General features: G+C 49.6%; 3 protein-coding genes and 1 long non-coding RNA gene across 5 annotated transcripts in view; 1 reads left to right on the top strand and 3 right to left on the bottom strand.

Moving 5' to 3' along the window:
• Positions 1–2,760, bottom strand: part of LOC105300223 (transcription elongation factor SPT5-like) — an 11,278-nt gene extending 8,518 nt beyond the window's left edge. The window contains exons 1-2 of the mRNA XM_023537911.1: positions 2,620–2,760; positions 2,260–2,337 (exon numbers count right to left, since the gene is read on the bottom strand). Coding sequence (XP_023393679.1) covers positions 2,260–2,334 — 75 coding nt within the window. The 5' untranslated portion in view covers positions 2,335–2,337; positions 2,620–2,760. The remainder of the gene's footprint in view (positions 1–2,259; positions 2,338–2,619) is intronic.
• A 1,611-nt stretch (positions 2,761–4,371) lies between these two features.
• Positions 4,372–6,093, bottom strand: LOC111746846. Of its 2 annotated transcripts, none has more exons than XR_002783278.1 (3): positions 5,848–6,093; positions 4,584–5,008; positions 4,372–4,495 (listed from the first exon to the last, which is right to left on the bottom strand). It is a non-coding gene; the product is annotated as an uncharacterized LOC111746846 (long non-coding RNA). The 2 variants fall into 2 exon arrangements; XR_002783279.1 differs by lacking the exon at positions 5,848–6,093 and adding an exon at positions 5,564–5,707.
• A 1,846-nt stretch (positions 6,094–7,939) lies between these two features.
• On the top strand, positions 7,940–9,931 carry RPS16 (ribosomal protein S16). Its single transcript, XM_011372237.2, has 5 exons — positions 7,940–8,106; positions 8,246–8,347; positions 9,376–9,472; positions 9,571–9,618; positions 9,728–9,931. The coding sequence occupies exons 1-5, from the start codon at positions 8,059–8,061 to the stop codon at positions 9,871–9,873; spliced, it is 441 nt and encodes a 146-aa protein (XP_011370539.1). The 5' UTR covers positions 7,940–8,058; the 3' UTR covers positions 9,874–9,931.
• Positions 9,932–12,760: 2,829 nt separating this feature from the next.
• Positions 12,761–13,125, bottom strand: part of PLEKHG2 (pleckstrin homology and RhoGEF domain containing G2) — an 11,294-nt gene continuing 10,929 nt past the window's right edge. The window contains exon 20 of the mRNA XM_011372331.2: positions 12,761–12,765. Coding sequence (XP_011370633.1) covers positions 12,761–12,765 — 5 coding nt within the window. The remainder of the gene's footprint in view (positions 12,766–13,125) is intronic.

The raw sequence follows: 13,125 nt of genomic DNA on the forward strand, positions 1-13,125 counted from the left end.
ACTCAAACTACAACAGGAGCACAGCCTGATTTCTAGAAACCTTGTCATCACACCCCTGGCTCAGTCCCAGCAAAGCCTTCTTTCCAAATCAGGCTCCCCACTGCCTGAGAGAGCTCCTCTTACTATCTTTGTGTTACCTTAGGACTTGAACGTGCTCTTACGGCACCCGTCCTCAGCATCCCCCCTCACCCCGTCCCTCTGTTTATGAAACGGTCCACCCCATAACAGAAGGCTCCATGAGGGAGACAGTGATCCCAACATAATAGGAACACAAGGAACTCAAGGAACAAATGAATGAATGAGCAAATTACTAGGGCTGAAAATAGTGAACCAGCTGATCCCCTCAATGTATTCGTTATTTACCAATGTGGCTCATTTTTTTGCCATCCCTGTCTATCTATAGGACCTTCAAGGACGATGCCAACATTTGGCTCTTTGAAAAGCCCATCCAGTCTTATCTCTGGCAGTGAAGACAGGCTTCATTTCACACTACACTCCTGCCTCACCTGGCGACAGCAGATGAGGTGTTAGAGACGTGAGAGCTGCACCATGCAAACCAGACTACCCCAGACAGGAAAAGGAAGCAGGGATCCTGGTCTCATTATCCCTAAGCTTTAACCACAAGCAGTGTCCTGAAGCCATGAGTCAGAGACCAAGGACCCAGCACTACAGCTCGGAGAAAAGGCTTTTCCTGGCATCCTCGCACTTGCCCCACCTCCACCGCAATATCCTAATTTCTCCAACTCTTCTCTGGAAGCTGATGATTCCCCAGAGGGCACAAGGATTGACAATCAAATGCCTACAGAGGGCAAGGAGGCAACACAGATACGTAGGGCACGTAAATAAGCGGGGCAGTTCAAGGGAAACCCACGCCACTCCCCGTCTACCTGATGTTTTCCAGAACACAGGTATATGAAATCTTTTCTTTTCTTAAACCTGCCACAGACAGGCATGATGATAAACGGCAACTGACATATCCTGGGAACCGAAGAAAATTCCCAATTCTAAAGAGGGATGCCACTTTTTTGGCGAAGAGCGAGTATATAGAACAATCCTGGGTCTCTGGTTGCTGGCTCCTTCCGTTTTCCCAGAAAAGCAGGAAATCTTGCTTTTTACATGAAATCACCCTTACAAGTGTAGGTAACTAACTTACAAAAATAAATTTTCATTTCTGTAGGTCAAATGAGACCCCTATAACCACTGTGTCATCTCTTCGTTGATTAGTTTCTAACTGTTGCCTACTAAATTCCATGAAAGCAAAGACTTGCCTTGTTCCACTCCCCCTCCAACACCTAGGATATATCTGGGACACAGTGTAGATGCTCAAACATTTGCTCAACAAATGAGCAAAGTCAGAAATAAATAAAAGAGGGTAATAGTGAATAATATTTAAAATCAGATACGTTCCGGGAATGTTTGATATTTAGTTCCTGAAACAGTGCAAAGCCAGAGTGATCTTTTCAAAACATTAGATCACATCCCTCCTTTGCTCAAAATCTCATGGCTCCGACTCACTCACTTAAGAAAAAATTCCTCATCACAGCCTTCAAGATCCTATATAATTTGGCTCCTGTTACTTCTTTGCTGCACTCTGATCCAGCCAAACTGGACTCCTTGTCACTTTTTGACCACCGCAGACATGCTGCCGATTTTGTACTTGCTGGTCTCCCTAACTGCAACACTCTTCTTCCCTATGATATGACTCACACTCTCCCCTCCCACAAGTCTTTTTTCAGATGTCACCCACTCAGACTCACCCCGATCACCCTATTCACAGTGCAACAAGGACTCCCTATTCCCATTCTCTCCTCTATTTTTCTCCAGGGTACCTTTTAACTTACTGAATGATTGACTTATCAGTTACGTTTCTTTACGTTCACAAGGGCAAAGGTTTTTAAAATCTGTTTTGTTTACTGGTATAGCCCAAGGACAAAGAATTGTGCCTAGCACATAGTAGGCCCTACCAATATTTTAGTGAAATGACTGCATATATCTGAAAGTAAGAATAGCGAGTGCTTACTACATGCGAGGACATCACTTGTCATTTCACCGTACCTGCAGCATCCCTGGCCTCCAGCACCCGTCCCTCTGCTTGATTTGGGCTTGCCTGCTTCTCTCCAGACAACCTGGAAGCTCCCAAAGGCCAGAGCTCATTCTAATACCCTCTGAGCTCCCCAGGGGCCCTTCTGCCCTGGTCCTGCCTGGACCCCCTCCCCCCACCCCCACGCGCAATGCCACCCTAGTGTTCCAGCCACAGACCTCGGCCTCCTCGCCGTCACTGCTGCGCTCGCTGTCCTCCTCCTCAGAGAAGTTGCTGTCCTCGCTGTCCGACATCTTCTGCTCTTGCAGGAAAAGACGGCGGCCTCAGCGCATCCCCCAATCCCAAACTCCACCCCAAGCCTCAGTTTCCCCGCCGGTTCCCCAGGAGAAGAAAAGCCCCTTGGCGCACTTCCGGCAGCCTCGTTCTGGCAACCGTGAACCCGAAAGAGGACTCCCTTACACCACCTGCTAGACCTCCAGGGTCCCTGAATCTGGTCCCTGCACCTCCCTAGCTCCCGAGGACACCCCCTGAGACTGCTCTGTCAGTGTCCAACCCACCCCTCACCATCCCAGTCCCACCTCCGCTTTCGGCACCAGCTGCTGTTCACACGACGCCTGGCTGGGACTGACGTATCCTCTCGCGAGAACCTACCCGTTGGCCTCCTCTAACGCGAGATTTCCGGGGCCGTCCTCGGCTACGCACTTCCAGGCTGCCATCTTGAGAGTGGCAGAGGTGGCAGAGCTGTCTTAATGTAGGGCTCGGAGCCGACATCTTGGAAGGGTCAAAGGGTGGGAAAGTTATTTCCCCTTGGACCTGGCCTTTTCCAGCCAGGAGTAAGAACTTGAAATTTAGTCCAGACAACTTATGCCGTGTGCCATGCCTTGAGGGGACTGGGAATTAGCAAATAATAGCAAATTAGCAAATAAATCATACTTTATCTCATGGACCCTCTAAACAACGGTCCCCAACCTTTTTGCTCCTATGAGAATCTAATGCCTGATGATCTGAGGTGGAGCTGAGGCTATGATGCTAGCGCTGGGGAGCAGCTGCAAATACAGATGAAGCTTTGCTCCATCGCCCCGCTGCTCACCTCCTTCTGTGAAGCCTGATTCCTAACAGGCCACAGACGGATACCACTCTGCAGCAGCGGGGTTGGGGATTCCCGCCCTAAAACATTTCTAGATGGTAGGTGCCCCCATTTTGCAGATGGGGAAACTGAAGTCAGAAAAAATTAATTGGAAAGTGGCAGTCACAAGATGCCTCCTCGAGTTTGGGTGACCCCTCCCCCCTCACCTCCAACCCTTGTTTTCCTTTGCAGTGTCCCTAAGTTGATTTAAATGTGCATTTATGTATTAGTACAATAATTATTTGTCATAGAGGTGGCAAAGAGAACCAGGCACAAGGGATAGATATGAAAAAAATTAACCCGATGGAAGGGAAAAAATCAGAAGCTTTTAGAACACATTGCTAAAGTTCTTCACATAGACATTGAGACACCTGAATCCAATTTACAGAAATTTAACATACATCTAGTTAGCTACAGGGAAATGTGGTACAGTTGGGCTGGCAGCAGGCTTACAATGCAGCTATGAGAGTGAATATACACAACCGTGTCTCTGCATAAGCTCACACTCCCTGATCCCACAATCCCCCAAATTGAACCTAAGACAGGTTGGGAAAGGAACCCAGATAGGTTTCTGGGCCAAATAGAAATGTTTCTCCTTCTATAAGCTTGCTTCCTTAACATAGCAATTCTTTAAAATAGAAAGAGAGGGAACAGTTCTTCCCCGGTTTATCAGTGGTTCTCAACTCTCAGCCTTGGTAGCACATCAGACTAAAGAAGAGAGAGATGCATAATAGCCCCAAACTGGAAACAACCAATGTTCGTCATGAGAACGGACAAACAAGTTGCAGCATATCCATGCAATGGAATAGTAACAAGCCACTGACGCACATATAAATGAATTTCAAAAATGTATGCTAAGTGAAAGAAGCCAGATACTAGGCTATGTACAAATGATTCGATTCATATGAAACTCTAGAGGATGCAAAACTAATCTAAACAGCCAGAAAGCAGATTAGTGTGTGTCTGTGACTGGAGGTGGATATTGCAAAGGGGTGTGGGGGGATGCTTTGGGGTAATGGAAATGTGGCAGCATGTTGTAAACGTTTGTCAGAATGCATTGAAATGGGTGCCTTTTACTTCATGTAAATTATACCTCAATACAGTTGATTTAAAAAATATAGATGTTCAGGATCCACCAGAGAGCAATTGTCAAATTCTCTGGGTTGAGGCCTAGCCATCAGTATTCCCTGAAAGTTTTCTAGGTGGTAATTATTTGCAGCCAGGGATGTGAACCACAAGACTCTCTTTGTCCTCCATGGGTGAGGTTGAGGTTAAAAGATATCTGTGCAGTGCTCTGTTCCTTCCTAGAAGAGGAGAGGAGGGAGTATCTGAAAGAGAGGAAGAACAGGGGCAGGTGGGGGTAATTTATTCAGCCTCTTGCCCAGTAGGTCAGAGACTTCAGGCTTCATATCTCACCTGATTTTCCTTCTCTTCGCCTCTTCCCCTTGGCCCCTGGGGCTCCGGGGGTGTCCTCTGGCCTAGAAGAACAGACTTAGGGTTTAGGAACTGGGGCTAGAGACCAAGTCTCCTCTCCCTCTCTCTGCCAGCTTCTCCAGGAGTACCAGGAAGTCAGCATCCTCCAAGGCTCATGCTGAGGGCCGGTGCCAAGCACAAGCCCCCTGTAATAACTCTAATAGTTTAGCCAGGAAGAGAGAGACAGGTCTCTGGGGATATTCTTCACAGGGTAAACAAAGGCCCTGGGCTGTGACCCACAGCGGGGACCCCAGAGCATCCAGCAAGCGCTGTAGCCAGAACACAGCAGTCCCCACAGATGGGCCCTCCTCAAACCCAATCACAGTCAGCTCCAGCCAGAAGCAGCCTAGAGTCTCAGCAGCACACACCTGTGGGGACAGAGTGACCTGGGTAAGGGTAAGGGCCTGATCCCAAATCCCCACCACCAGTGTTTCTGACTTGTGGCCTGGGACAAGCCCCTTCATCTCTTTGGGCGTCAGTTTTCTCATCTGTAAAACGGAGCTCTGAATAATGCCTATCTTGCCTATCTTGAGGGCTGACACTAGCCCTTACAGTATGCGTTAAGTTAGAAAAAGATGCTCCTTCCTTAAAACGTAGATTCTAAGTGCTGTTTTGTTAGAATAAGATACTTTACTGCCATCTGCTGGAAATTGACAAATATGTTCAAGATGTGAATACCGTACTTATAAATTTGGGATCCTTGTACAGTGTACAACCTTCACATTCATACACGGTGGCCCTGTCTACTTCACAGGGCCAGTGTGAAGAATAAATAAGCTAATATTTATTCTTAAAGCATTTAAACCAGTACCTGGCACAGGGTAAGCACTATTTAAGTGTAGCTATAATCATAATCATCATCCTTTGTTATTATGTGCCAATCACTGTTCTAGGCGTCAGAGACAGCAGTGAACAAAACGTACTTGTCAAGGCTGGCGGCTGGGCCAGGGACTAACAGCCAGAACAGCAGCCCCACGGCCTCCTGCCCCCAACAGTCATGTCTTCCGAGCTTAGTGGAGTGTACTTGAAATCCTCACCAAGAGATCATCTGGGGTGTAGAGGATGCCATCATTTTTGTTTCCATACAATTTTGGGGAAAGGCAGAGAATCATATATCAGAGGGGGAGAGCTTGATCTTCCTCAAACATGTCCTTCGCCTCCCCGCCCCCCCGTCCCCTCTGCTGGCTCTCTCCTCCCTTCTCCTCACCAGCATCTTCATGAGGGCACCAGGAGGTAGAAAGGCTCCAGAGGGCAGAAGGGTGGTCCTAGGCCTCCCAAGGGCCTTACCAGCAGGAGGGGGGGCCAGAGAGTCCACATAGGCACCTTGCCCACCCCCAGGCTTTCTCTAGTCCTGGAAGCCAGAGGTACAGAGAGAGGGAGCAAGTTGGAAGATGAGTAGGTGAAGGGAATTGCCCCTGTCCACTTCCTGTCCAGCTTCACTCAATCCAGATACACAGGGAATGTTCTCCAAGAGGCAGAAAAGCTGGTGACCCTAGAGTAGGGAGGGCCTAGGTCAGAGGACTCCCTGACATAACTGCCCCAAGGATGATAGGAGACTTAGCGAAGGTTTAAAGATCAGCCTGGAGACACTGGAAAGTTTGGAAGCCTCCCCACTCCCCTAAACAGGCCGTAAGGCAGTACAGAGTATGGTATGAGAGTGTGTGCATCCTGTGGCCTGTCTTCTCACTGGAAAACACTATGCTAGGCCTTATTCCGGTCTGCAGGTGCATAATTGGTGGACTTTGCTCGCCTTTCTACTTCTGTCTCAAGTACCTTGGAATTTCCATGACTGGCTGTATCTGTCTATCTCTAAAGGTCGACCTCTCTGCCTCCAAATCTGTCACTTGTGTTTTCTAGGTCCATCTCTGACTGGCCCAGTGCCTCTCTTCTTTCTCCTCCTCTTCTCCATTGGCCCCTTCTTTGTCTTTCTCCTCCACGTGTCCTCTCTCTTGTGCTGTGTATCTGCCTGTGTGTCTCTCCAGATGAGGCTCTGGGTGCTCCTTTCCTCCCTCCCCCCTTCCCATCTCCCCCCTCTCACCCTTTTGGAGCTGGACTCTAGGCTGGAGGATCCTCCTTCTGGCCCCAGATTCGCCCAACAACCTCTCCCTCCAGACACGTGGTAAGCCACCACACCCTTCTGAACCTTGGACCCCAGACCGGGTGCTGCCAGAGAAAGTGAAGCAACTGTAGACGCCTTGTAGCCCTGAGAGAGGAGCCCCTTGGCTGGGAAGGGAGTATCCTGAGTGTGGGGGGGTGGTGGGGGGGGCGGGGGACAACCCAATCCTGAGGTTGTGCAGATGGGAAGTGGGGCACTGGAAATGGAGAATTCTGTGACGGAAATGGAGAGGAAGTGATTTGAGGGACGCTGTAAAAAAGGGATTCTGGGGTAGGGACCCTGAAAAGGGGGATTCTAGAGGCAGAATCTCTAAGGAGTGGAGGATTCCGAGGGAGGCAGTTGCTGGGGAAAGGAGACTCTGAGGGAAAGAAACTCCTGGGAATGGTAGATTTTGAGGGAGAGAGCTCCAAAAGGGAGGAGGATTTTTGGAAAGGGAGATTCTAGGGGGTGGTTCTGAGATCGGTGGACTGGGAGGAGAGATTCGGAAGGGGGCGGTTGCCAGGGGAAGTGGATCTGAGGAAAGGAAGATTCTGGGAAGAACGATAGGGGAGAACCAGGGCCCTTGAGTGGAGGGAGATTCCGAGAAAGAGGGAATATGGGGTGAGGGATCCCAAGAGAGAGGTTTGGGGGTGGACTTCTGAGAAGAGAAGGATTCTGGGAAGAGGAGACTGAAAGGAAGGAAATTCTGGTGAAAGTGAAAAGTAGATTCTGGGGGAAGGGGCTCTAAGAGGAGAAGGATTCTGGGAAAGGACTCTGGAAGGAGGTAGGTTGCAGAGGGTAGGAGGGCTCTGAATCTTGAATCTGGGAATCCTGAATGACTTCTTGCTGTTGGTTCTAGAGGGCAGATGCTGACGGAGGAGGCTTTGGGGAGAAGAGAATCTAGAAAGGAGAAAGACTGTTGGTGGTGAAAGGTTAAGAACCCCTTTAGCGGTGCGTGAGATTTGATTTTTAACAGGGTGGAAGGGAGGGGTTGGAGGGAGATTATTAAGGAGCTGGAATGCAAATAAGAACCAGCAGTGACCAGTGAAGGCCATGGATGTGAAGAACAGCGAGTCCTCACGCTTCTGGGTCTGAAGACCCCGCCCCTTCCACACCCGGGTCCCGCCCCTCCGGTCCTCAACTTCCTGCCGCCAATCCGAAGTCCCGCCCCCTGGCTACAACACGAGCCGTAAAGCACTCTCCCGTCGCGTTGCAGCGCTCAGGACGCCTGCGCAGACCCTGAAAAGCGGCCGGGTGGCGTAGCGCTTTCCTTTTCCGGAGTCGGCGTCGCGCGGTGAGGTTCTCTTGTCTACGGCCGCAGCAATGCCATCCAAGGGTCCTTTGCAGTCTGTGCAGGTCTTCGGACGCAAGGTGAGTCTGGCGCCCAATGGAAGGGGCCGAGGGAGGCCGGGGTCTGGGAGAGGCCGTTGGACAAGAGGTCTGGGTTTTACGTGGGAGCCGGGGCCCTGAGCTCACGTGGCTCCGCTCTTTTTCCTCTGGCTTCCCGCAGAAGACGGCCACAGCTGTGGCGCATTGCAAACGGGGCAACGGCCTCATCAAGGTGAACGGGAGGCCTCTGGAGATGATCGAGCCGCGCACGCTGCAGTATAAGGTACTGGGACTAAGGACGGGCGTTTGGTTTGAGTGGAGGACTCTGGGACAGAGATGTTGAAATAAGCGGGTTCCTGGAGTTCGTTGATCTTGGAAGTTGAGGAATCTGGTGTCAACAGTGGGATGTTGAGAAGCTGAGTTGGAGCCAGAAAAGTGGGGTGTTGGCGATGAAGGTGGGTTTTGGGAGTTAAGAAGATGTGGCAAAAAGCTTGAATTTAGAAAGTGAAAACGTGGATGTTGAAGATTAAGAGGATACTTTGAAAATGGGTATTTGGCAGCCCGCTCGATTGCAGACCGGATGTTTTTGCATTACCAGAGTTTTTACGATGTGATTCTTGCAGTCAGTTAATGGGGGATGTGTGTCATGTTTACAACATACTGTCGGTTTCCAGGAGAGGAATCAATGTTTTGTTCCTTAAAACGTGGCTAAAGTAGGATCTGGAAATTGTAGATATTTATTATTAAAAGAACAGGAGCAGAATTTGGGTTTATTGTACATGACTGTGAAAAGGGTTCCTCATCCCTGTTTGGGCTTAAGTTTCTTTGGCTCAGAATGAGAAGAGGTCAGAGTCTGATTTCTACCTCTTGTAGCTTGTGTTACTTGAGGCATGTAACTTCTCTGTTTTGAGTCACCTGTGAAATGGAGATGTGTTTACTTTGAAGGGAAGATAGGACGTGAGATTCTTGGTATAACATACAGTGAATATTATGGCTTACTCTAATATTGACTGTCAGTTCGAAGGTTTTGTATATGGAGCTTGTGTTTAGTGCTGGGGACACAGCAATGACCTAGATGGTCCCAGGCTCCCAGTCCAGTGGGAGAGACGGACTGGACCCAATATCAGACACTGCTCCAGAGTAGTGGAATGGGGGAGCCCAGAGAAGGCCTTGTAGTGACAGCCCAACCCTCTTCCACTAGTGGAAGAGGCCAGTGGTGGTAGAAGCTACTTAGACGTAAGGATTCTCGATGAGGTGGCTCAGCTGCCCAGGTTGTGATCTAAAATCCTGTCGTGTTCCCTGTTCCTCTAGCTACTGGAACCTGTTCTCCTTTTGGGCAAGGAGCGATTTGCCGGTGTGGATATCCGAGTCCGTGTGAAGGGTGGTGGTCACGTGGCCCAGATTTATGGTGAGTCCTAGGAATTGGGAACATGGGTAGGAGGTGGCTGTGAAGGTCATGCCACGTGACCTTCACGAAGCTGATGTACCTTTTTGTGTTTTTCACAGCAATCCGCCAGTCCATCTCCAAAGCCCTAGTGGCCTATTACCAGAAATGTAAGAAAATGTGGCTTTCCCATTGGGTGGGTGGAGGCAAGGTGCTCCAGAGTGTGTAGGAGGGTACTTCCGTGGTTATCTACATCTCTGCCTCATTTCTCATCCCCAGATGTGGATGAGGCTTCCAAGAAGGAGATCAAAGACATCCTCATCCAGTACGACCGGACCCTGCTGGTAGCTGATCCCCGTCGCTGCGAATCCAAAAAGTTTGGAGGTCCTGGTGCGCGTGCTCGCTACCAGAAATCCTACCGATAAGCCCATCAGGGTTCACCTTTATAATAAACGGTGGTCATGGGATTTAAGGTTTCACAGATGTGCTGTTTCGTGGTGATTCTTTGAAAGGAATTCAGGAAGTATGCCCAGCACACTGCCAGTCTGGATTTTAAGCCTTTCCAGAAGCCACCACTCTGAGGTTAGTGTAGGTGGGTGGAAAGGCAGGTGGGAGCAGACTGGTCCGTCTCCCTGCACTTCCAGTAGAGTCCACTGTGAGCACAGCTGAGATAAGGTGGTTCTGGGCCACTGGTTGTAAGTCCCACAGGGTTGGGGTGTGGATTCCCCATGACCAACTTCATTCTTCAGGATGTCAGCACTACCTTTTGGGGAAAGGCCTGGCATGGCCTTAAATCAGATCCCAGTTATGCTCAGTAACTGCTTCAGGGACTTGCAACATGGCTCTGAGGACTTGTTCTGTTGTGCCTGCCATGTCGTAAAAGCCAACATATAGTGGGCTGTCAGTTGCTACCACTGGGCCACACGTGATAGAACATTTTCGTTGTCGAAGAAAGTTCTGTAGGACGGCACCAGAATAACATAGTCGGAATGTGCAGGGGCTTGGTTCCAGGACCCCCTACAGATACCAAAGTCCAGGGATGTTCAAGTCTTTTAATTGGCCTTCTGTATCCAGTGCAGAACGCGCAGACACAGAAGGCCAACTGTGGGGAGTTCTCTTATAGGTTTTTAGCTGACATCTGTGTAATGAAAGACGGATTAACAAGAGAAAAAAGTCTTAATGACATGTAGCTCTCGAATACATGGAAGAGACTCAGAAAAACTGTAACTCACCAAAATGGCTGAACTAGCACCTTAAATACCATCTTCAGAAGATATTAGGGGTGGGGGAGTCACTTATGGGACAAGCATAGTAACCAAGGGTAAGGTTGTGCAGATTGAAGTTCTGCACTGATGAAAGTTCCTGGCGATATGGTCCTTCCTGGTGCAAGGAGGGAGACATCCTGATGGATGGAGACCGCCCTTAGGGATGTAAATGCCTTTTACAAGGGTACCTTCTGGGTTTTCAGAGCTTCCGGCTATGCTTTTTAAAAATTAACCAGCCTATAATCCTTATGCCAAATAGACATATTTTGGGGTGACAAATTTTTCCTTGATAGCTCGTAGGCTACAAGCCTGTGGCACGTTACTATATCAAACCCTGTAGGCAATTATAACAGTATTTGAGTAATGCGTGTGCTACATTACAAGGGCTATGTCGGCAATAGGACTTTCTCAGCTCCGTTTTAATCTTAGGGGACCACCATTGTGTGTGTGGCCTGTCCTTAGACTGAAGTCAGACAGTGCATGACTGTCAAGTTCTTGGAGAGTGTAGCTGATGGAGCACCAACCAGGTGCCAGGCTAAACACTTAGATATATCCACAATATGCCTGCCAGGCTGGTGACAGGCATCTTCATGTTACCACATGAGAAAGTGAGCCTAGTGGCAAAACAAAATGCAGCTCACTGTTTTGCATTTTATTAGCTTGGATTAACTGGGTTTGGCTGGCATTAACCTAGGCATCCCAAGAAGGGCAATGGCCACCCAACCGTTTTGAGTCTGATTTATGTAGTTCTGAAGGCTTACAACAGGAACGCTGCAGACCAAGAGGCATTCCTGAGGCGGCAGCGGGGCTGGGCCACAAAGCAAGAGGTAGGAGTTGGGAGGGTAGGAAGAATGGAATTCGGGCAGAGACCAGAGGGGCTGAGGCAAGCCTGGTGCCCATGGTTTTCCCACAGGGCCCAGAGACCCTCTTACTGAGGCTCCTGGCTCCCTTCCAGACGCACAGCTGGGATGCATCTGGAGAAGCTGAAAGGGCTTGCCTCCTTGCCACTCCAGCCTTGGAGTAGACAGCCCCTTCCTCCCTCCCTGACGCCTCCTCAAATACCGGGAATTCCGGTGCCGCCGGGAGCCCAGGCCAGGCTGGGAACTTTCCTTCAGCTGAGAATGTGCAGCTGGGGGCGGAGGAGGCGAGGGCCAGCCTCAGCCCTGACCTTGGGGAGGCTGCCGTGGATCAGGCCCCAGCCTGGTGAAGGGCATGGTAACCACTCCATAGATAACAGAAGCCAGCCACAAACATTTATTGAGCCAGGCCTTGTTCTAGCTACCTCATCAGGGCCCAGCACAGGACAGGCGCTCCACCGCTGAGTTCGGCTCGGCTGGGCTGAGAGGGTTGGAGGCCCAGCTCTAACGTTCCTGTGTGACCGGACGAGTCCCTTATTCTCTCTGTGCCTTGGTTTCCTCATCGCTAAAGTGGGGATTAAAAAACATCCTTACTTGCCTTTTAGGGCTGCTGTGAGGACTCAGTGAATGCGTTCATATGGTGACTCATGTCCATGGTATGTAGTAAGTACTCAACCTCAGCCTTTTTCGCCATTGTTAGCCGAATGCTATAACTTCAGATTCCTGGGCTCCTGCCCTGGAGGATCTGATCCCATAGGCTGGGACTAGATCCTGGGGGATCTGTGATTTGAACAATGTCCCAGTTAGTCAAAGGCGCGAACTCCTTTGGGAAGTGAGGATACGCTCACTGAATCTTTACAACGATCCTACAAGGCAGGTACTGTTGTCCTCATACACACAGGAAAAGCCAGGCTCAGAGGAAGGTTACATACCAAGTAACTAGAAAAGTTGGGACTTGAACTTGTCCGTGACACTGTGGTACCTCAGAGAATTCCAGAGATTAAATAAGATAATGTGCTAAAGCACAAGAGTTTAAGCAGTGAACGAAGTCAGTATTACTAAAGAAACTGATTAAGTTACGCTTCACTGGACATGCCAGGGCTGGGAGGTGGCAGCAGGATCCTAATATAAAAGCCCTGGTCTCTACCACCTTTTTTGTGGGGGCAGCACACTGAGGTACAGTAGAGGCTTCAAACTAGAGGGGGTAAAGGAATCTGTTATGTGGGTCATGGGCACAAGCACTGGATAGGGGTCCTCAGACAGATGGGGGACAGACTTCCCAGAATCTCGAACTTGCTCCACAGTTAGCATGGAACTGTCTCTGAAGTTCTGAAGTACCAAGACCCAGCGGAATCCAACTAAAGATGGTGGTTGACATGGCAGGGTGGATGGTTGTCTTGATGGATCAGGAGGTGGTTGTGTGAATGAGATGTATGATTGAGTAGACAAATACGGAGGGACAAGTGGAGTAATGGAGAAGCTGGATAAACACGGACCGGTAGGATGATGGATGGATGGATAGAGCAATAGAAGCTAGATGGGGTAGGATGATGGA

Source organism: Pteropus vampyrus, unplaced genomic scaffold (assembly GCF_000151845.1).
Source record: "Pteropus vampyrus isolate Shadow unplaced genomic scaffold, Pvam_2.0 Scaffold203, whole genome shotgun sequence".
In the NCBI taxonomy this organism is placed as follows: Eukaryota; Metazoa; Chordata; class Mammalia; order Chiroptera; family Pteropodidae; genus Pteropus; species Pteropus vampyrus.